Source organism: Cupressus sempervirens, chromosome 6, assembly GCF_028749045.1.
Source record: "Cupressus sempervirens isolate cs-2001-9-10 chromosome 6, ASM2874904v1, whole genome shotgun sequence".
Lineage (NCBI taxonomy): Eukaryota > Viridiplantae > Streptophyta > Pinopsida > Cupressales > Cupressaceae > Cupressus > Cupressus sempervirens.
The window spans coordinates 66260118-66281680 of NC_143123.1; the positions used below are offsets into that span (position 1 = coordinate 66260118).

The following is a 21563-nucleotide window of genomic DNA, read 5'->3' on the forward strand; positions in this document are numbered from 1 at the left end:
GTTTTTTTTCTGACAGGTGTCTGGTGATATGAAAAACACTTTTCAGTTCCCCTGTCACTAGGAACACATTTAAAAATATTCAAAAACATATTTCCATCAATCTTACAGCTTCTCGAGGTTCACCAAATTATTTATGCTACTGGGCATCTGTCCTTGCAGATTTTTACCAGATAAATCCCTGATACAATTTGAAGTTAACGATTAATATTACAGTCAAATGTTATCGAATAAAAATGCTAAATGATTTCCTACATAACAAAATTTGAAGGATAGTAATTGCAATGATGATTTCAAGAAAGGAAGACATCATTCTTATCCTCAAGTATATAAAATAATTAAGCATGACAATTCATCTTAAGAAAAAGAATTAGATGCGAAGAAAAAAATTTGAGTGATGCCTACTAATCAACAAAAGAAACAGGCAAAGACAGTGCAACGACCTAACAGATTGATAGGTTCCATAACAGACTTTATTACAAGTCATTTTTTCAAAAAATAGTTGAAAAGGTGAGTTATCAATCAGAGTGAAAATTTTGAATTCCAATACATCAATAACAGATACAGGAAGAAAGACAAGCACATTATAATGATGGTATTTCTTGATCATATATAATGGTGCAATTTGTAAAACATGATAAATTATGTAAATAAGATAACAGATTGACAAGTCAAAAGGCATTAGCTCAAGTGGGAAATCATAGGGGTTTTCAAAATGGATATCTGTGCTCAAATCTGTCGTCAGTAAATATGGTATCAGGATGTATGCCGTCAGTATCAAGATGTATGCTGTCAGTATCAGGATGTATGTCGTCGCAAGATGTATGTCGTCAGTATCAGCCGACAGGGTGTGTATCAAGATGTATGTTATCGGTATCGGGAAGGTTCTTGTGTATCAGGATGTGTGTTTTGGGAAGGTTCTTATTGTGTAGCCGACATGTTGTATGTGGCCGACAGACACCTTCGGGAAGGTTCCTTGAGATGTATATATACACCCGTCCGGTATTGTTGTAAAGCATCTTATCATCATTTGGATGTAATATCTTTGGCATATGTGAATAATATAAGAAGTTCTGCTATTCTGATCCATTGTTTGTATGCATTGATTTCTTTACCCAGTACGGTAAACAAAATCCCCACACATTTTACATGCTTAGATGTACAAATGATGATCCAACAAACAAATTCAGGTGCAAGTTTTGGACTCGTCCAACCAAAGAGATGCCCCTTAGAAAATGTTCAAGCCAGATCAAGCCTTTTGAAGTAAATTATATGCAACAGAATATCATATAATATTAAAATTTAATGGTTCATTTTCCACCATGTAAATAACTAGCCTTCCAGAATCTCTGCATTGATCACTTCAAATTTTCAATTATGCCTTGCATGTGCATTGTGTTCTTTCTATAATTGTTATGTGCCATACTGTCAAACTAATCAAGTATATCATTCATTTTCATGGGAATAATGGGGTTAATTGTTGGGGGTTCACCCCACAGTGCAATGGTTAATTTGCAAGCCTATGTTGACACAGATCATGTGTTTGAATAACTCGAATGCTAGGCCCAACATGCATGAATGAAAAGATGTCTGGACCACTGTTGTTGATTGCGGTTATAATATTTGCATGATTGTTGAAGGTTAATGGAGCCCCCATGATCTGAAGTGAAAAGTTCTGACTCAGACATACTGCAAACAAGGGTATGGCCCGTCAGGAGATGTACGATAGTCCAGCTCATCCGATAGATTAGAAGGGAGCTCAGATCGCCAAAAGACATAAGGAAGTACGGGAGGTGTTGCCTCAGGGAGATATAAGGGTGTAGTTTGGAGTAAGGGATGCCTTGGGAGAAATAAGGAGATACTCCTGGAGAGATAAGGTGTACAGCAGGAATACGGAGCTAATGTGTGGACCGTAAAAAGGAGGCATAAGGAGAGTTGCTGCAACGTGAATGGAGCAATAAGGAGTGCCAACAGAATAGAAGCTACAGCGTGAGACAAATCCAGTGAAAAGACACTCATGCCTCAGTACTAGCAATGTAATCACCTCGGGATGGAGTCCCCTACATGTGAACCCTCTGGTTCATACCTCCAGTCAAAATCGTTCATCAGTTACTTGTTTAACATAAACATGTTCCTATTTTTTTTTGACCCACAATTCACATCTTCACAAATGGCATTTTACACATGTATGGTTTAAGATTACTAGACATTTTGCTGTCATGAAACTTCGCACCAATTCTGATTATGAAGTTCTCTTTATGCTTTTTGACAAAAAACTATTTCTCTTCTTTGTTCTTAATATTATCAGGACGGGATCAACTTGCTCCTGCTGTACTCATAATCATCAACACAATCTCAATCTTTATGCAAGTAGGATATCAGATTTAAGCATGTCCCAATGTCAATAACTCTTACTAAACTTGACAGTTGTATTACAAATGTCTAAGCATCTTCCAATTGTACAAGGGAAAGAATATTTTGGCAGTTAATGATAAACGATACTTGGTCAAATGCCATTTGACGCCCTACAATCACTATAGATTTGGTCCAATGTGTATGTGTGTCTGGCTATTAATGCATGAGAGAACCTTGAATCATTAATAACTTTGTTGATGCTTGGTAAGGTTTCTGACAGATTACTGCAATCAAGAAAGGACACAACCTGCATCTTATATTCAGCCTTTGACAGCTTTTACTTTTTCATATGATTAGTATAAGTCTATATATTATATTATTATTCTATTGTGTAATCTTTTGGCTTCTTGAATAATAATCTGCTTGTTCAACTTTCTTTTCCAGGGCATTTCATCTAAATATGATTGTCTGCTACAAATCCCTGTCCAGATTCTTTAATTACATATCCTACCTCTCAGGTTAAAATAAAAAGCACTTCCTTTATGCAAAGAGAAAATATCACTCATATAACTGCAATCATCTAACACTATTGAGTTAGAGTGCCCATATATGATATCCATCCAATGAAATGCTATCCCTCCTTTTCAAGATAGTTGTTATGTGCTTTTTATTTATTTCACGCCTTGTGGGTAATTAAAAGCAGTGATAAGCACTGCACTCTCTATCCAGGAACACCACATGCAATATCTGTACAAATGCAGCAACACAATATAATTTAAGGAAACTCACAGTTCTGTGACAATTTGCCTCCCCTGATCTGATTTGCAGGTCACCCCTACCCAAGATGTTGATTGGCCATTCTCCAAAACTGGGAGACAAGGATCTCCAGACCAGGATTCAAGAGCTAACAAGTTTGGATTGCTTTCAAGCAATGCATCTCTCAAAGTGACTAGAGCACTAACTGCCAAGAAGGTGCATGCTTCATGTCAGAGAAAACAGGAGAATATTATACCACTAGTGAGAAATCAGGGAAAAACTAAAAAATTTAAATTAATAAGTATATTCTCAACGCTCGTGTTTGATTTGAATTGAAGATACTAGAAAGATAAATGAAGTTTTATTCAGTTCTCAATCTTAACATTTAAAAATAATAACTTATCATGAAAAAAGAGGTAAGGAGTACAAGAGTGATTGGTATCTTGAAGAGCTTTATATGAAGAAAAACCAACTTTAAGAAGTGAATCATTTCATCACAGAAAAATGAAACATGAACAAAGATGCAAGGGAAGAATTACATTGCCAACTAAGTATATCTGCTGTAAATTGAACAGTTGATCATTTCATTGCAGGAAAAACATGAACAAATATGCTAGAAAAGAATTGCATTGCCAACTATTATATTTGCAGGTTTTATGTCTATTTACCATCATTCTCTGCAGTTCCAGCCTTTTTGGTAATTATTTCGTAGGCTTCATAAGCATTGCAGATTGGGCTCAATTTTGAAGTTCCCTCTAATGAAATATTCAGACCGCCAACTGCATGAACTTCAAAATTTAAAACCTTGTATTGCTCAGTAACATTTGCTAATATGTCAACATGTGAATGCAATAGTTTCCCATTAACATATATGTCAAACACTCTTTCACCAACTTGAATTTCATCAACTTCCCAAAAATACAAGATCACAAGATAGTCCTTAGCTTCTTGATTTTCATTGTCAATCAGAAGTTCCAATCTTTTCCCACAGGATCCCATCTTTGCAGTTTGCATAACTTGATTAGGAACTTTGTTGTCACTGGTGCTGAAATTAGTTTTTGATGAAATAGACTTTCCACAATGAGGATGGGGATCACCATCCCAGATACGATCAAAAGAATCATTTGGGTACCTAATATGCACAAGGAAAAGCACAAAAGTTTCAGCAGATGTACCAAAAAAATTACAAAGGTACTTCTAGTCAGTGTAAAATTGCTATAGATCATCTGTCAATCCCTCACACTAGAAAAAAAAATTCATGGACAACAGATGCACTCAAGACACATGACCATCCTCTCTAAAGAATCAAAACCATTACAAACATGACCAATTTGTTCTCTTGTTTCCATATTTATGTGTTTTTGGAACACAAATCTTCAATGATCAAGTTCACTTCAATGAAACCAACTCAATTAGCTCAACAAGGCTCGTCACAAGCAATTTGGAGTTAATACCTGTACAGCTGATATACACATGACATGTCACTGATAAAATCTCAAAAAGCCAATGCTAGTCCTAAAGTACAAGTTGTAATTCCACACAGCTTTGAATGTATAATCAAGAAAACATGTAGAAACGACTCAAAAGAACTTATGGATATTATTTCTTTATACTCAAATTTTTGTCCCTTTGAATAACTTATAGGCGTTGCAGATTTACAATACTCTCACATTAAGAGTTGTTTGACCCAGACATGAAAGAGAATAACATCTAACTGAGGATAGAAGAATCCAAACTTCAAATAAAAGCAAACTCACCTTAGGTTCACTGACCCATTGTTTCCAAGGTCAATCCGTTTTAACAGCTTCAAAATTCTATGTGAATCTTTTAAAGTATATAATTCTCTGTTGAGAGGCCTCAATTCCAGCTGTGAAATAAATGGAGCTCCATGGTGTCTTTTTGGAATTAAGCAGTATGTGACATAATTCCCAGTAGCTGTAAGAATCACCTCATTTCGAAGAGCTGAAACTGATGTGTTTGCTTGAAATATTACTGTAGCGTCAATAGAGACATCAAATAAAGGCTTCCCATACAGTTTGCCATTAATAAAACTGCCTCGGATCAAATAATGATCTCCCTTCACAGTTGTTAAGTTATAACAACTTTTGAAATCGATATTAAATTGACGGATAGGCGGTTGAATGCCTTCTACAGGAGACTGATATAGCACAACTTCTCCCTTATAAAAAGTGTAGTTATCATCTGGAATCCATACAAGCTTTGTTTCTGCTTCAGTAATATTAGATTTTCCACCACACAGTAAACTAACAAATCCTGGAATTCCAAAAATAGTGACCCCAAAATCACTAGACAAACATTGCAAGAAAAGATAAATGTCTTAAGACTAAATGATTAGATATTCAACTAATCTACACTTCCATAAGTTGGTAGCAATTGTTTATATATAGTACAACACATCCACTTGGGCATAAAATATAGATGTGCCGATGCACCAAAAAATGCAATTGCCATCATGGCACCAAGTCCATTGCAACTACAAAATGACAGAGTTATATGATATATCCAACCTGGGAAAAAGATCGGAATCTGATATGCAAGTAGTGAATGCATACCTTCTTGTGCACCACAAACTTGAACTGCAGCAAACAGGAAAACTGTAATTTTAGTCCAAGGGCATACAGCAGCCATGTGATTTTACACCATCCGCAAATTTGAATCCAGAAATGTTTACAGAGCCAATTCAGTGCAGTTGACAAGTAGTTTGTTCTTTTTGCATAAAACTCTCCATGCTCACACCATATGCAGAAATAATATTCCTAAGTAGATACATACAAGGACCTTTGAAACAATTCTATTCTTGATAGAAAAAGAAAATCTGCACAAACCACATAAATAAATCAATATTTATAGCTAAATAATATTCCAAAAATAAATTTCATCATTCATCATTAATAAAATCTGCAAAACAAGCCAAAAAATACCATTATTGGGCAAATTAACAAGTTGCAACATCTCAAAATTTATGACAGTCCTGTTATCTAGTATAACCCAGAAGAGGTCCGTGACTTCAAATTCCTTGATGTGTCAGTCTGGAGAGGAGTTTTATTCCAGTAAATGTCAAAGGCTTTATCCAGTCACAATATTCAAACACTAAATTTACATTTAATATAGAAAAAAAAATGGCATTCAACTTCTAAAATTTCTATAAAAATTCTGGTGATTGAGATGTTGTTCACAAAAGATTAGCAGAATAAATCTAATTGAACTTTCATAATGTTTAAGAGGTCAAGAGCATACAATAACTTATCTTTCAAGAAGTCTTTATCAAAAGCACTAGAACTGCAGCATTTCATTGTTGACAAGGCAATTTCCATAAACAGAAACTTTAAGAATGATAATAATCAACTATTCAATAGAAATAATTTAATTTAACATGGCATTTGAATGCAATACTGACTACTTGCAAGTTTATTCCAAATTAAGTCCTCTCGGTCATTAACAATGCTATCATCATGGAATTAAAGATAAATGTCACTGAGATATGGACTTGTTCTGATGAGACTTCTTAATGAAACCTGGTAGATCAAACACACTCAAAAAACTTAGGATACAAGTTATCATGTAACAAAATACTTTTTAAGGGGAAGGAAACGTGCTTTTTCTTGACTTTGAACTGGTGAAGTTCAGAGCTCAAGCTCATAATCAGGCTCGTTGTGCTTCCTGAGTTCAAAAGAGATATTATCCAACAGAGAATGCACGCTGATCCCCCGAGTCAGGCAATCTCAATAAGCCAAGGGTTCCACATGATTTAGGGAGGAATCACACCCGTTTCTGTGCACCCAGCAACAGCATTACCCATAGCACATACTGTAGAATAGATAACAAGTAGGGAACCAAAAATTACAGTATATTAGACACTTCCTTAGGATCCAATAACAAATTATGTTATTCTAGAAATAACAATTTTAACCACAAGCTGAACCACCTTTCCTGCAGTTCTGTGGAAGAATGCAGTGTACTTTGTCTTTTGGAGTCCAAACAAACAAACAAAAAATACATTATCTAATCTTACTTCCAGCAGGATTGTTATTCTCCATAGGAGACCTCAATCAGACCAATATTAGAAATTGCAAAATTGCAAATTACAAATGTAAATGGCTTCAGACACAACAGTGAAATAGATTTTCTTGGAGCTGATAAAGAAAACCTTGTGCAATTGGAGAAATATTTACGTCTGAGACTAAACCATACATCTCATGCAGAAGAACTACTTGGACTATACAAATTCAAAGGAATTTACAAATGTATTCACAAAAGTTTCCAAGTAATTTTTAAAGATTCCACCTCCAATTTAGAATTACTCACTAATATTCTCACTTGTAAGTTGTATAAAGTAGTAATATTAACCTTTTTCCCAATTCAAAGTTTTACTTAAATCCTATAAATTGAAGTTCAAGTATTGATTTTTCCAGCTATGTTTTTAATAATCTTGCTACTGTATGAGATTCAAGTGGTTTTTCTAGTTTTACACACATATTTTAGATTTATCTCGAGTAATTAACCAAAATGTAGGTCCTCTAGCTATTCCCTTCATTTATAATTCAATTTTCCTTTGTTACTAAATACTTTGACTTACTATTACCTGCATCACTTTTCCTGCAATACAGTTAAATTTTTTTGGAGAAAAAGGTTATCATATAAATCCAGTTTCGTATCTTAACAGCATTTGTTTGTGACTAACAGATTCTTGGAAATGAAACATTTTGAAAAATTCATCCTATAATTTCAAAAGCCTAACACAGTTGCAGTTTGGCTTATTTGCTTTGTAAAATGTGAAGTTATTCTGATGCAAATTTTTAGAAAGTGTTTTGCAGCAATTTTTGCTGAAAAAATGCAAGCTTACAGATCTCTTATCATCATTGTGTTTCCACATTTAGAATAAATCGTTTTTATTTTATTACAGCAAGTTACAAGAGCTTTCTCTCTGTAAAAGAGTGAGCTGCAGAACTACATTACATCATTGATTATATTGCTACTCTGTTCTTAGTAGTTTTCTCCAGGTTGAAAATTCTGTAATGTAATGTTTTTGTTGTAAATTAAAGCTGTGTCAGATGACCATTAAAGTGTACAGTTTTTTGCTTCAATTCTCTGTTCTTTGATCTTGGATTCTTCTTGCTGATTCCATTGTCTGCATTATAGAAGTTGGCATACCGGTTCATCAATCCATCATTGAGAGTGAGAAAAGCACATTGACAATACAAATGACTTTGCAGGTTGCTGCCATATACCAGCCACAACAGTTTTAGGAAAGTGTATACACTAGAGAGGAAAAGTTTTAGAATTTATTATACGATCGTATTCCCTAATTAAGTACACTAGCTTCTGACAAGGATTATTTAAAATAAAAATTGTGTGGATTCCTTCTAAGTTCGTATATATACACTTTCAAAAAGTACTTCAAAAAAGGAAGCTTTGCCCCCAGTGAGAAGTTTATCACTAAAATGCTTGTTCAAAGCTATTCTATTCTTCCAGAAGAAAACAAACCACACCTGGAAGCACAAAGGCACCAATAGCTCAAGTGGTATAGAGTGCCTGATGCAGCGAATCAGCTCCTCAGTTTAAAATTGAAACGTTCACATTCTTCACAAAATACAATAGACAGAAATTAACAATCATCCACAATATAACAGCAGATGGATAGTGAAAAACACATTCTCATCGACAATATACAGAAAATATCCACCAATAATATATATTTACAGATAAAATGGCTTACATTTGCTTGTCTCCCCTATATAAAAAACACCAACTCTGTCTCATTTCTCTGTTAACTTAAAATCTGTGCTCGCGCATGAGACAAACCCTCCTAATTGGGCTCTCAGTATATTTAGCAATCATGTAACAGCTGTTGCTAAAAGATTTAGTCTTCAAAGACCACTTTTAACCTTAGCAAATATACTTCCATCTGCCTCCTAATTCTGAGAAATCAATTTGTACAGCCTCCTAATTTTAGGGAGTTGGTTCGCATCGGTGCCCCAGTAACTGAGCATAGTCATGGTGCACCCCTAGGTTCAAGTCCTAGCTTACACATCAAAATCAACATGGTACCAGAGCCAAACCTTCAAATGAGAAGAGGTAATCATTGGAAGTAAACATGCCACACCTGATGTGATCCAATGCACCACTGACTCAAGGGCCACTCAACATTTCTTTCTGTACTGCTTAGTTTATTGAGAATTTAGGAAAATATGTTATATAGGTTTGGTGATTGTTTGTAACTGCAGGGTCTGTTGTGGGATTAGAGAAATAGCTGTTTATTTAAATGCTCTTTTAGAGTTAAGTCTAGGAGACTAGCAGTCCTTTACTGACTGTTGCCTTCTGGGGTTATATATAGCAATGCATGAATATTTAACGAATAGGGGTTAGGCAGTAGGAATTTTTTTTTTCTGGTATAACAAGAGATGCTTTGCGCTGCACGAATCAACTTCAGCTGTAAATTCATGTCGTGTTCATTTAGTTAGCTGTCAAATCTGAGTTAATGAGTTAAAACATTTGCTGCAACAAAGTATTGTCTTAGAGTTGAACATGCAGATTCAGAGAGGCGTTAGCATGAACACTTCAAACCATAGGAAAGCAGATGGTTCAATTGGTAGAGGACGCCAGGATCCCAAGCAATGTTAACCGGTCCAAGGAAATTAGCATGAACCAACACTGCTGAATTCCACATGAAAAAACTTGACAAAACGATAATTTCCTGCACAAATTCCGGTCCTTTGTTTGGACAATTGCGTAATAGCTGGTTATGATTTTTTGCCACACTTTTATAAATCGTCTTCCTATTACACTTTTCTTTGCCTATTTCCATCATATAGATCAAAACCGGTTTGTAGCAAATTTCAAGGCAGGTTTGCGACAAAATATTTAGTGATGCATAGTTCTATTCAGTGCTCGCAATCATTATGTGTTAATACACACTGCACAGAACTAGAAATTTTTCTCTAACTCGTCATTCAAAACTCGTATACTTACCTAATCCGAAATTATCAACAGCTATTTCGCTTTCTTCTCGAAACCTTTTTGACCAAAACATCCTTCCCAAAGTTTCCCCGCAAGGCAGGAATTCCGTTGTACCCGGTCATTGCACAGGAAGAGTCAACAGTAAGTTGTCATCCTCTACACTACTGAACAGTTTGCTCACACAAATATCTGCATTTCTTCTCAACGACATTTCTCCCTTATTCTCTCCTCAAGATTTTCAAAATGTTAAAAAGCAATTGTGGCAGTAAAATATTTGCCTCTTTACCCCGCAGAGTCCAAAGTCATATTGATGTGATTTTCTAAAGCATGTTTTTCAGGGAAAAAGATTTCCCTTCTCAGACCCCCAAAGTCTCGATCATGATGCTAGAATGTCTTATCAAACGTTTCTGCAGTAAAACAATAACTATTTCACCACATAATTGCATTTCCTTCAACAAGATCACTAAATTTCAACACGATTTCAAACCAAGTATTTTGCATAACATTCATAAGCCTACCTCGATCAGAATCATTTCTGTACTTCCAAAATTACAACTTAAGCCCATACAATTTTCTCACGGCAATTCCGCAGCGAGACGTTTAATACTTTTATCATACATATACAATGGCTAACTTCCTCCGAAACTATTCTAACATAACATTTTGCGCGGATAAGTCTACAAACATACCTTCACATAACAGCTAATTCCAGATGTACTGCTGTGTTCCAAATTCAACAAACAACCGTAAATTTTCCCGATCCAAAGCCGGAGAAAACAACAGAATACTCCTTTGCAGCTCAAATCCGCGACATTCCAAAGCCAATACTTTTCGCTGCCTCTTCCCAGAAAAACCTCACGCCATTTTTCCCGCTGCCTGTAATGAAAGACTGGAAGCATTTCTGCATATATTAATGAGCCATTTCAAGGCCATGAGATCATGAAAATGTCAGAATAAATTACAGCGTTGACAGCAAAAGATACAAATATGCTTAAAAGAATTTACGTCTCTGTCAATTTACCGGATGAAGAAGAATCAGCTTGCTGCTCCATTTTCGTCTCTCTACTTGTCTCTTCTGCCTGTATATTCAGCCATTGGCTCAGTCTATGTCACAGTTAATGTCTCTCCACCTTTCTTCAATCCTACGGTTGAGGGTGCAAATACATTTTCACCAGAGCCTCTCGGACCGTCCGATCAAATTTGAAAAACGAGAGAGAGCTTACCTGGTGCGTTCATAAAATGTTCATTTGTTGTATTTACTGTGTTTTCCCGCGGAGTTAGTTGCCCATGACGGCAAAGGTATTTTGTATTATTTTATTTCATTATAATAGAATATAAGGTTTCTAAAGGTCAATGAGACTAAGACTCGTTAAGAGGTAGATCGCTAAGTCGTTCTTTGGCTAAAAGAATGGTTAAGCAAGAGACATGGAGAAGCTATCAAGCTGGGGAGATTTTGGTGAAATTATTTTATAAATCTGACTAGCTATTTGATTTTATTGTGAAAAAGAGTTAAGATACTTTTGTATGTTGGTGATCTTATCTTGATTTCAAAATTAACTTATGAACATTTGAAGGTCTTGGAACATTTTTTTTAGCAACTAAGGATGCGGGTGTATACCAAAATAATATTTTTCTCATTGAATAGAAAAGACAACCGATTCACCTTTCTTTGCATGGACGACACAATGGAAATAGTGAAAAAATACAAATATCTTGATATTGACTTGCATTATAAGCTCAGTTAGGAGACTTGTAGAACAAAGATAATTCAAGAGACTAGAATCTATCTTACCTACTTCAACATAGGCATGAAAATTGGACTTTGGGATTGGAAAACTAAGAAAATCCTTTTTGGCTTGCTAGTCATGTTGGTTGTCCTTAATAGCTATGAAGTGTGGAGAAGTGCTAGGGGAGAGGACCCACTACTTGAACACCCTAACTTTGCACTTATCAAAATTCTACGTGGAAATTTCAAATCGCTCCCAATTTTTCACAGCAACTTACTTGGCAAGTTGTCTACTTATAACTAAGGTTTTAATTCCACATCATCATTATGATGCCACATTAGCATGTTTTTTGCCAAGTTGTCCAAAATAGTCCAAATAAAAAGTGAGACCAATGGTTGTGCAAAAAGGGTACCCATACTCGCACACCTAATGTGGCATTACATCATTGGTCACTTTTTACAACTAATGATACATTCCATTCAATTTTGGGTAATCATCATTGCACTAACAACTTTAAAGTCACAAGTTTTGGTGCAACACTGTCAAAAAAATTGGACATTAAGTCGACAAATGTAGGTATCAAGTCAACAACTCCTATCACAACCATTAGAACCCATTCAAGTACTAGGTCCTCTCGCCTAAGTCAAAATGTAATAATAGTTCAAAAACAACTAATGATAAGCAATATTAAAGTTAAATCCACAGTTTCATATGAAATTATTTTGGTTGAAGAAAGCACATTTTCCTTTGAAAGCATTGGTGATAACCAAGTTAGTAAGTTATATGTGAAGGTTAAAAATATGGATAACCATCAATGGTCCAAAATGGTTGTGAAGGAGGCTTTGTACCATAGGAAGACAATCTAGATGGAGCTAAACAAAAGATGAATGAACAAGTGGATCATCAACTTGAAAGTGTCTTAACACCGATGAACAAAGAAAAAGTTGTGTGATCAAAAAAATTTAGAACTATGATATGAATAGAACAATTCATATGTTAAAAGGCATAGTACATCAAATAATTTTATCTAATTAGGGAACATGGTGAAAAAACATATTTAGGGGTTGTTAATAAAGTGAAACTAAGGTTTTTAGTAAGAAAAAAGTTTATTGTGCATATCTCTAGCTTGACTGTGTATGTTGACATTAGTATTATGTCCTTTATATCAACATACTTTTGTTGTTGTAGACAGTGTGTTTTGCTTGTTCAATTCAAATGATTACAATTGTTCAAATGATTTGTTGAAGATCTTTTTTTCCTATTCTGATTGGTGTTTTAGATACATTTGTAGTTATCTCTAGTCAAATTACAAAGGTTTGCATGACAAATTGAGTGAACTATGATTGATTTACAAATTGATTATATATATCAATGTTCGTGTGTTCAATGGTTGAGTATTTACTTCAGTATAGATTAGTTTGATTGTTTCAGTCGATGCAAAGTTGGTGGTATAGTTGGGACTTATAATTTTTACCTATGCTAGTGTCATTCGTGATTATATTTGGCAAGCTATCTTTTTGAGGTGATAGAGTTCAAAGTTTGGTGTTATTGTTAATCAATTTAGAGATGAAGTTGGTTTTTGAGTTTGAGATGCACAGTGAAGCTTCAAGATGTTATTCATGTTGCTTGTTAATATTCTTGGATCATGTTATGACTGTGTTGATGGTTCGCATCACTCATGGTGATTTGCTAGTGTGTTAGCATTTTTTCATTCAAGTTGTAGTTGACTCAATGAAGTAACATTTTGTGATTCTTGGCATGGTTTTGGTGATGTTGTTGCATGTTCGAGGTTGATCTTTTAGCTCCTATCTAAGTCTTGGTTAGCTTGATTTGGATCACTTTGGAATTTGAGGGTAATGTTTATATCATTTATTCTTATAGGTCTTGGTCGACATTGTTGTTGTATATTCGTTGTAATGTATATAAATGAGAGATCATTTTTGTAATTATGACTGTGTCATGGGAAAGAATATAAGAGAGTTATTGTATGTATTATGTGATTAGTCAAAAAGTGTACTTGATTGGAACTATATTGGCATTACAGATGTTGTAAGTCAGTTTGGTTGTATTGAACAATTTATCTACATTTGTGAATACTAATCAAAGATTGATCGATAAACCCAACTAAGGGTCAGTTCATGATATTGTATTCTGATTAGTGAGCTCTAGGAAGTGGGCATGTAATTGCAGGTGCAGTCCCCTTTTATTTCTCATTTTGTTCTTAAGTAAGCAATACTTTTAGCAAAGTACATTCATCTTGTGGGTTCAATTCCCATCGAGGTTCTTCCTTGACCAAGTCTCCTTGAGAACAAATTTGGTGTTGTGTTATGTATTGTGGATCTTAAATTACTATTTATTATTTAGATTTGTAATTGGTTTAAGTAGTTTTAATTTTTAATTGTTAGTGTGCAACTGAATCAAATCCCCCCCCCCCCCCCCGCGCTAGTGAAAGAAATGTCTTCAGTTGCACAATTGAGGAAAGGATCACATCATCTTAGGTGGGAAACTAGTAGGTGGAATATACCTAAGGAAACTTGGGAATAAAGCACCTGCAAATTCTACAATAAGGGAGCAGTCTGAATGGAATGAAACTTCATCATGGAAAGCATAGCTTGTTAGGATATTTGTAATTAGTAAAAAAGGGGCTTGAAGGTTGACAACATGCAACAATTATTTAAGGAAGAAAAGATTAACCAAGCAACCAATTTCCTTATAACAATAAATAGAACAAGGTCTTATATGGAAAAGAGCATGAAGATGAACTCCCATAGATTGTTTGGTCTCATGGATGCCAATGAAATACTTATTTTAATTTGTTTCATTTTATATCATTTAGTTTGATGATAATCTCTTTTTTTCAATCTTTTTTTATCTTTGAATATATTTTATTAGTTGTAATATAATTATTTATAAATTTGTTCTATATGGTTTTCTAATGACATTAGTAAAATGATATGGATACACTCTAAAAAAGAAGCGTGTGAGAAGGAGAGTGTTGCATCTTTTCTTTCAATATTGTAATTTTTTGCTTGTGGAGACAGTGGTGATCTATTTAAATCACCCTTTTGTTCATTTTCTTTTGAATCCAAATTTTAGGGTGTTCAAGGTTACCTTCCTATCTCAACTTCTATTCTTTTGATTGCTCAGGATATAGAACCTACTTTCATTCTTTCATAAATTTGACTATAAAAAAAAAAATCAAATTTCTCAAGCCTAGCAATATCTTACTTGGTATATTTGGTAAAAGATTCTAATCCATGTCAAAGAAGCCTCACAAGCCTAACTTTCTCTTTAGATGTTATTTCTTCTTTTGATAGAGTTTTCAAAAATTCAATTTGGCATAGTTGAATTTCTCAATCGGTGTTAAGGTTAGATCATTAAGTAAAGTGAATAGAGATGGAAAATATCCTCTTCATCCCTTGTAATTCTAAAATATTTATATTGATAGTTATTTACAAAATAATCCAAAAACAACAAGGATTAGTTGAATAAAAAGAATGGTAGCGATTCAATTCACTTCTTCTTTTCTTTAAATATAGGGATTGCCACAAATAATCATATGGAGGCTCATGTTGTCTCAAAGGTTTCAATGGTTTTGGTTTCCTTTCTAAATAATGGAAAAGTCCACAATCTTCTTCGAAGTTGGCTCTTTATATGGGTCAATCTTTTTGCCTGGCTCAAAATTTGATTTTGTCTATTTTATTCATATTCCTTTTCAAGTGGAATGTTGTTGCCAATTGGTAAGCTAAATGATCTTTTAATGTTGATCATAGCTCACAACTTCTTCCACTCCATCACGATTTGAGCTGAAAGTTTTTATCTTATTCTTGTTGTCCTTTTGTTTTCATGTTATTCTTTGGAGCTTCATGGGGGCGGTTCTATAATAAACTTCAATGGAATTTTAATCTTTGGACTCTAATGATAAATCTTGCTAGTTGGAAATCTTTACATAATTATTTAAGTTTCTAGTTTAATATTAGTTTATTATTTTTACCCAAAAAATCACAAAAAATGGGGAACCAACGAACAAGGAGCTAGACTTCAAAATATTCAATTATGATCAAAACATTTTTGAATAAATAAATAAATAAAGGTCAATATTAATGAATAATATTTAATAGAAATGCATACAGATGAAACTACCACTAAATAATTAAGAACGTGAAAGAAATTTACAGCAAGGGAAACCTAGTTATATGAAAACAAAGATAAGAGAATTGGAGACAACTAAGAGTAACTAGGTGAAAAAGAATAAGAATAAGAGAAAGAAAATTATGATAGAATGAAAAGAATGGACAAGACTAAGCTTTCCAAAATTAAAAAATAGGAAATAAATGATAAGGGATGAGAGAGATGGTAAGAGACATTGGTAGTGAATGGGGAAAATTAAAAGAAGGGCCTAAGAGGGGAAGACAAAAAATAAAATCAAAGGGAGTTTGAGGAGACAAGAGAAAGGTGAAGAGGAGATGTACTATATAGAGGGAAGCCATAAAAGGGTGTCATGTTGGACTAATATTTCATCCTTCGTCTTGGTTGAGATTGATAAATTGAGTTTTGATACTTATATAACCTCTTAAAGTTCTTTTTGAAACATAATGTGAAAAAATCTTTAACCAAAACTTGGGTATCTTCAAGGTAAATGTAATGCTTGGTAGAGTGGGAGTGTTCTTCTAGAGCTGATTTTGAGACATAGTTAACCTTGATGTCAACATTATGTTCTTTGATCTTAGTATTGATGGATCAACTTTTTTCGCCAATGTATGTGATCCCACAAGAGAAATCACTAGAGTAGTAAAGATTTTGCTAGTCCAAATTGTCTTACTACTTCAAAATAAATCTTGAATTATTGTGGAAAGTTGTTAGAAACACAACACCTGTTCTTGTGCAAAGGCATTAATGATTCACATTTAAATAATAAATCATAAGATGTTAGAAGGAAATATTTCGTTGAGAAAAAATTATTAGGTAAAACGTCTTTCGATTCCATTTGGTATAAAATTTATATTTCATATTTATACACATTATTTTATGTCCTTCCATACTTTCACTCAACCTTTCCACTTAAAGAGAAAGGGTTTTGTAAACTTTTTGTAGTTTATACGTATTAGAGTTTTAGATGACTCTACAACACCCTTGAGCTCAAATGCAAGACCAAGATAAATTCCAAAAGAGAGTGATAAGACAATTGCATTGAGATGCAAGAATGATGGACATAATGAAAATGCTCATAACAAGCTTGCTTATATAGGCAAGGAAATAAGAGACTACAATAAGGAGATGATAAGTTGTCACCTACACAAGATGGAATCACATGTCCACCAAAGGTGGATCATCCTCCACTAGGCAATCAATAATGTGTATGGTAGGGATTCATAAGACATAAGTTATTACCTGTTACTATTTCTATTAGAAATAATTATGTATAAATGTCAAAAAAAAAGTAAAAATAAAAAATCTGAAAGTAAATGTTAGTTTCCTAGTTGTTATGAGGTTAGAGTATATTAGAAAAATTTAGGAGGTTGATATAACTTATAAAAAATATTTTGAAGCTAGTATAAGTTAATACTTCCTACCATTTGGGTCATCCCCATGAAGATTTGGATGATATTCCAAAACCTTAATTTTGGCATATACAATGCCTATATATTATTGTATTTTGCTCTTTTGTGGATCATATTTGAATGCAATTTTTACAATGCTATTTTGTAGAGCTTATTGTCATTTTATTTTCTAGAGGCCTTTGTTATTTTGTCTACAAATTTTATCTTTGATTGTTGGTTAGCTTGCCTCTTTTTGTATTGGTGCAATATGTGGAAGATGATAATGTGATATGTGCACTAAAGGTGGATCTCACACATAAAGTGGAATATGATAATTAACAACTATCGCCACTTAAAGTGGAATTTCTCCTAAACCATGTGCTAATATAAGTGCAAACTCCTAGGTGCCTCAATGGAAAACTATTATCCAATGCATTATCCAAAGTAATATTACATAAAGTATAATTAGGTGTATTTAATTACACCATCACCCCCTCCCTCCCAAGTGCAACATAAAGGAATGCACTTAAACTCACAATACAAGATGAATTTTGGCTATTAGGCCATATTAGGTACCCATGTACAATGCACTACAATACAATAAATCTCTTACAAAGTAGAAAAAATGAGAAAACCTCAAAAGTCAAAACTCCCCTCCAAAAAAGGAGATGAAAAAAAAAAAAAAAGCATGGATGGATGATCTCAAGACCCCCCAAGGACTACATGCATTGTGTGCCTATATGATAAATTATGCCCCCATGGAAAGGAAATAAGGAGACATGATATCTTCTGCCATAATAAAGAATCCCAATGTTGATGAAAGAAATCATATGATGAAGAAGTCAATCCATGTCCAAATGGAAGAATGAGGAAGTTGATCTCCATCTACTCACTTTGAATACTAAATAGGTATCTCGAAGCTCAAGGAATCCCTCATATCATCAATCTGGACCATGTAATGTGAAAAACCATGTGAAGGAGAAGAATCAAGCATGCCAATCCTCGAAGAAGGTGGAGAAGTATCTCCAACTCCAACTGTAATGAAGTTTTCATCAAAGAGAAGAAAATTGCCCTTGAGAATTTCCCCAAAATTTGTAATATGAGAGTCAACATTTTTTTTTGAAATTCCATCCATTTATTCATCCCACACTATAAGGCCTAGAACAGTAGGATCATCCTCCTTCAGAGTAGAACTCAAATCTAAAGAAGTAGGAGGTGGAGGATGTTAACACTTGTCTCAAGAACATAATTATTTAAGTGTACAAAGTTCTCCTCACACACACAATTCACCCTTGGCATCATGAACATCATCACCACCATTATCAACAAGAAATGTGAAAAATAATACAAGCATGATCCATATTTAACAACTCCCATAGCTATGACATCTCTAGTCTCCATGTCCCTAATGTAAACATAATCAGGAGTAAACTCAACAATTTTACCTTGTGCCTCATGAATTATTTGATAAATAGAAATGAAATTAGTGGTCATTGATGGTACACAAGGAACATCATTAAATGTCCCCTCTCTCATATAGTCATAAAACTCATCCAATAAACCTTCATGTGTGTGTCATTACTCATAAACATATGACGAGAACTGCAAGTCCAAATAAAAGAAAATGCATCCATAGAAGATGTCATATGGTGTGAGACACCTAAATCAAGAAGCCATTTACCTTGTTTATAATGTGTTAAAGCCACAAGTACTTGATATTTACCTTTATCCTTGGTTAATGATGTAGATGGAAAAATTGCTAGATGTTTAGAATAAGGAGTAGATACTTATGAGGGCAACTTAATATTGTTGTTTTCAAGAATATGTATGAACTCATCAATCTTCTTATGAAAACATTTGTGCTCATTGTGTCCATTCTTTTGACAATATGTACATGTTACCCTCTTACTTCTAGATGATTCCTCTCTTGAAGAGTAATTAGATTTAGAAGTATCTTGTAAAGGAGATTCATCAACTTTCTCATGATTCTTAGGATCCTTACATTGCTTCTTTCCTTTTCTATTGGAAGCATTTGTAGTGGATTCAATTACAAAAGGTGAATGATACTTGGAGACTTCAATTGACCCATTTGTGCCAACTTTGCTTGTTCTCTTCTTAATTGAGCTACAAATTCACCAAGAGAAGGAATTGTGCATGCACTACCAAGAACATCTATAACACAAGGAGAGTTAGGTAATTAGGGCCAAAGGCACACTTAACTATCAAACCACCTTGTTGAGTAAACAAAATGGAAGCAAAAAATGGAGAACAACACCTGAGAGAGAGAGAGAGAGAACAATATCTTATAAATTCATCAAATGACCCGCAAACATGCCTAGCTATAAGGCCTTCCAGGTTGTGGCCAACAAAATGATTACAAGTCACAAATTGAGATCCATGATCTGATTGTTGATCTAACAGCTTTCCCAAAGACTCACTCTCACTTTATTCTCACTACTTGCTACTACCCCTTAACCTAATCCTAGACATCTTTATTTATACTTGCCAAAATGACTTACAAAATATTCTAGATCTTCACATTAGAGAAGGTTGACCACATAATGGTTTACACACATGCCAATCCATGATCCTTACATTAAATGCACAAAATCACAAATTAAAATAAATGAATAAGTCGGATCACAAAAGAACCATCACATAGAGATACTTGGCCAAAGAAAGACTTAGACATGATTGAACATCAGGGAAAATAACCACCAAATAGACTCGACCAAAATAGCACTCAACAAATGTTGGCACTTAGTGTACACTGGAACTCAGTATGAATAACAACTCGACCCACATTGAAACTTGACCAACACTATAACTCAACCAGTAATGCAACTCAACTAATATTGGAACTTGGCTCTATTTTGGCTGGGCTTCTTTGGCTTATTATCAGCTTTGTTTTTGTAAAACTTATGGGTTTCAGGATCCCTTAAAACCTGTTTATCTTATCAAAAACTAATATTGGAACTTGATAAAAAAAAAGGTAAGCAGGATAGCAAAGAAAACCTTGATGTTCCTACAATAGACAATTGGGTTTGAAAAGAAATGATTCTTTTAAATCATGAAGGTGTCACGATCTGAGCTAAATCCAACTTGGATTGAGAAATCCATGTAGCATCTTCAACTGGCGTGTTCTTCCACTTTACCAAATACTCATGGTAATCTTGCTAACTCTATGGTCTAATATATGTTCAATCTCTTCAATTGACTTCTTAGGATAATTACTTGGTATAACAGCTTCATCATCTACCTCATGATATTATATAAATAAAAAATATTGAATATAGGAGATATATTCATGTCATTAGGTAACTGAACTTCATATGTATTACCATTATTAAACTTTCTCAACATCCTACAAGGACCAAACTTCTTCATTTTCAAATTACTGTATGTACCAATAGGAAATCTACCACTTTTCAATGAACAATCACCTCATCACCAACTTCAAAAACATGGTATATTTTAGACTTGTCTACATTCTCCTTATAATTCTGATTACTTTGTTCCAACCTCGATTTCACTTCCTCATGCAAAGACTTCATAAATGAACAAACAATTCTCCTTTGACACTTATCTTTTCTTAATCAACAATAACCCTCAAATCTAATATACCTCTAGGTTGCACTCCAGTAACAATCTGAAACCTCTATTCACAACCTTTGTCTATCCATCAGTATGTGGATGGAATGTAGAACTAAACTTTAACTCAATATCCATTCTCTTCGACAAAGTCTCATAGAAATAACCAAAAAAATTGCTATCTCGGTTAGAGATAATGCTTCTCGACAATCCATGCAATCTAACAACCTCTTTGAAAAAAAACTTTGCAACATGCACTACATTAGATGTCTTCTTGCAAGGTATGAAATGTATCATCTTAGAAAATATATCCACAACAACAAATATGGAATCATACCCTTGTGTTGTCTTAGGTAAGTCAAGAACAAAATTTGTACTAATATCACTCCAAGGTTTCTCAGGAACAAAAAGAGGTGTATACAATCCAATATTCTGACTCACTCCTTTTGTAATTTGATGAATTTCACAACTTTTTACAAACTTATGAACATCCTTATACATCTATGGACAATAATACTTGCCTTTAAGAAAACTCATTGTCTTATCAATACCAATGTGTCCAACCAATCCACCACCATGGTTTTCCTTAATCAAATTAATTCTTATAGAACTTCCTATT

The 21563-nt window shown here is 34.1% G+C and overlaps 1 protein-coding gene and 1 long non-coding RNA gene across 7 annotated transcripts in view; both read right to left on the reverse strand.

Moving 5' to 3' along the window:
* LOC149551153 (nodulation receptor kinase-like) overlaps positions 1 to 5898 on the reverse strand; it is a 54779-nt gene extending 48881 nt beyond the window's left edge. For 2 of the 3 annotated variants that reach the window (XM_089786742.1, XM_089786741.1), the window contains exons 1-5: positions 5682 to 5817; positions 4866 to 5382; positions 3777 to 4240; positions 3142 to 3313; positions 107 to 178 (exon numbers count right to left, since the gene is read on the reverse strand). In XM_089786742.1, the coding sequence (XP_089642868.1) occupies positions 107 to 178; positions 3142 to 3313; positions 3777 to 4240; positions 4866 to 5382; positions 5682 to 5757 (1301 nt within the window). In that variant the 5' untranslated portion in view covers positions 5758 to 5817. Of the gene's footprint in view, positions 1 to 106; positions 179 to 3141; positions 3314 to 3776; positions 4241 to 4865; positions 5383 to 5681 lie in introns of all 3 variants that reach the window. The other variant, XM_089786740.1, reaches the window with a different exon arrangement.
* Positions 5730 to 11283, reverse strand: LOC149551154 (uncharacterized). 4 transcript variants are annotated; one of them, XR_016352688.1, is made up of 5 exons: positions 11108 to 11283; positions 10776 to 10987; positions 8846 to 10493; positions 8619 to 8709; positions 8005 to 8346 (listed from the first exon to the last, which is right to left on the reverse strand). It is a non-coding gene; the product is annotated as an uncharacterized LOC149551154 (long non-coding RNA). The 4 variants fall into 4 exon arrangements; XR_016352691.1 differs by lacking the exons at positions 8005 to 8346; positions 8619 to 8709; positions 8846 to 10493 and adding an exon at positions 5730 to 5944; XR_016352689.1 differs by lacking the exons at positions 8005 to 8346; positions 8619 to 8709; positions 8846 to 10493 and adding an exon at positions 6792 to 6936.
* Positions 11284 to 21563: the final 10280 nt, after the last annotated feature.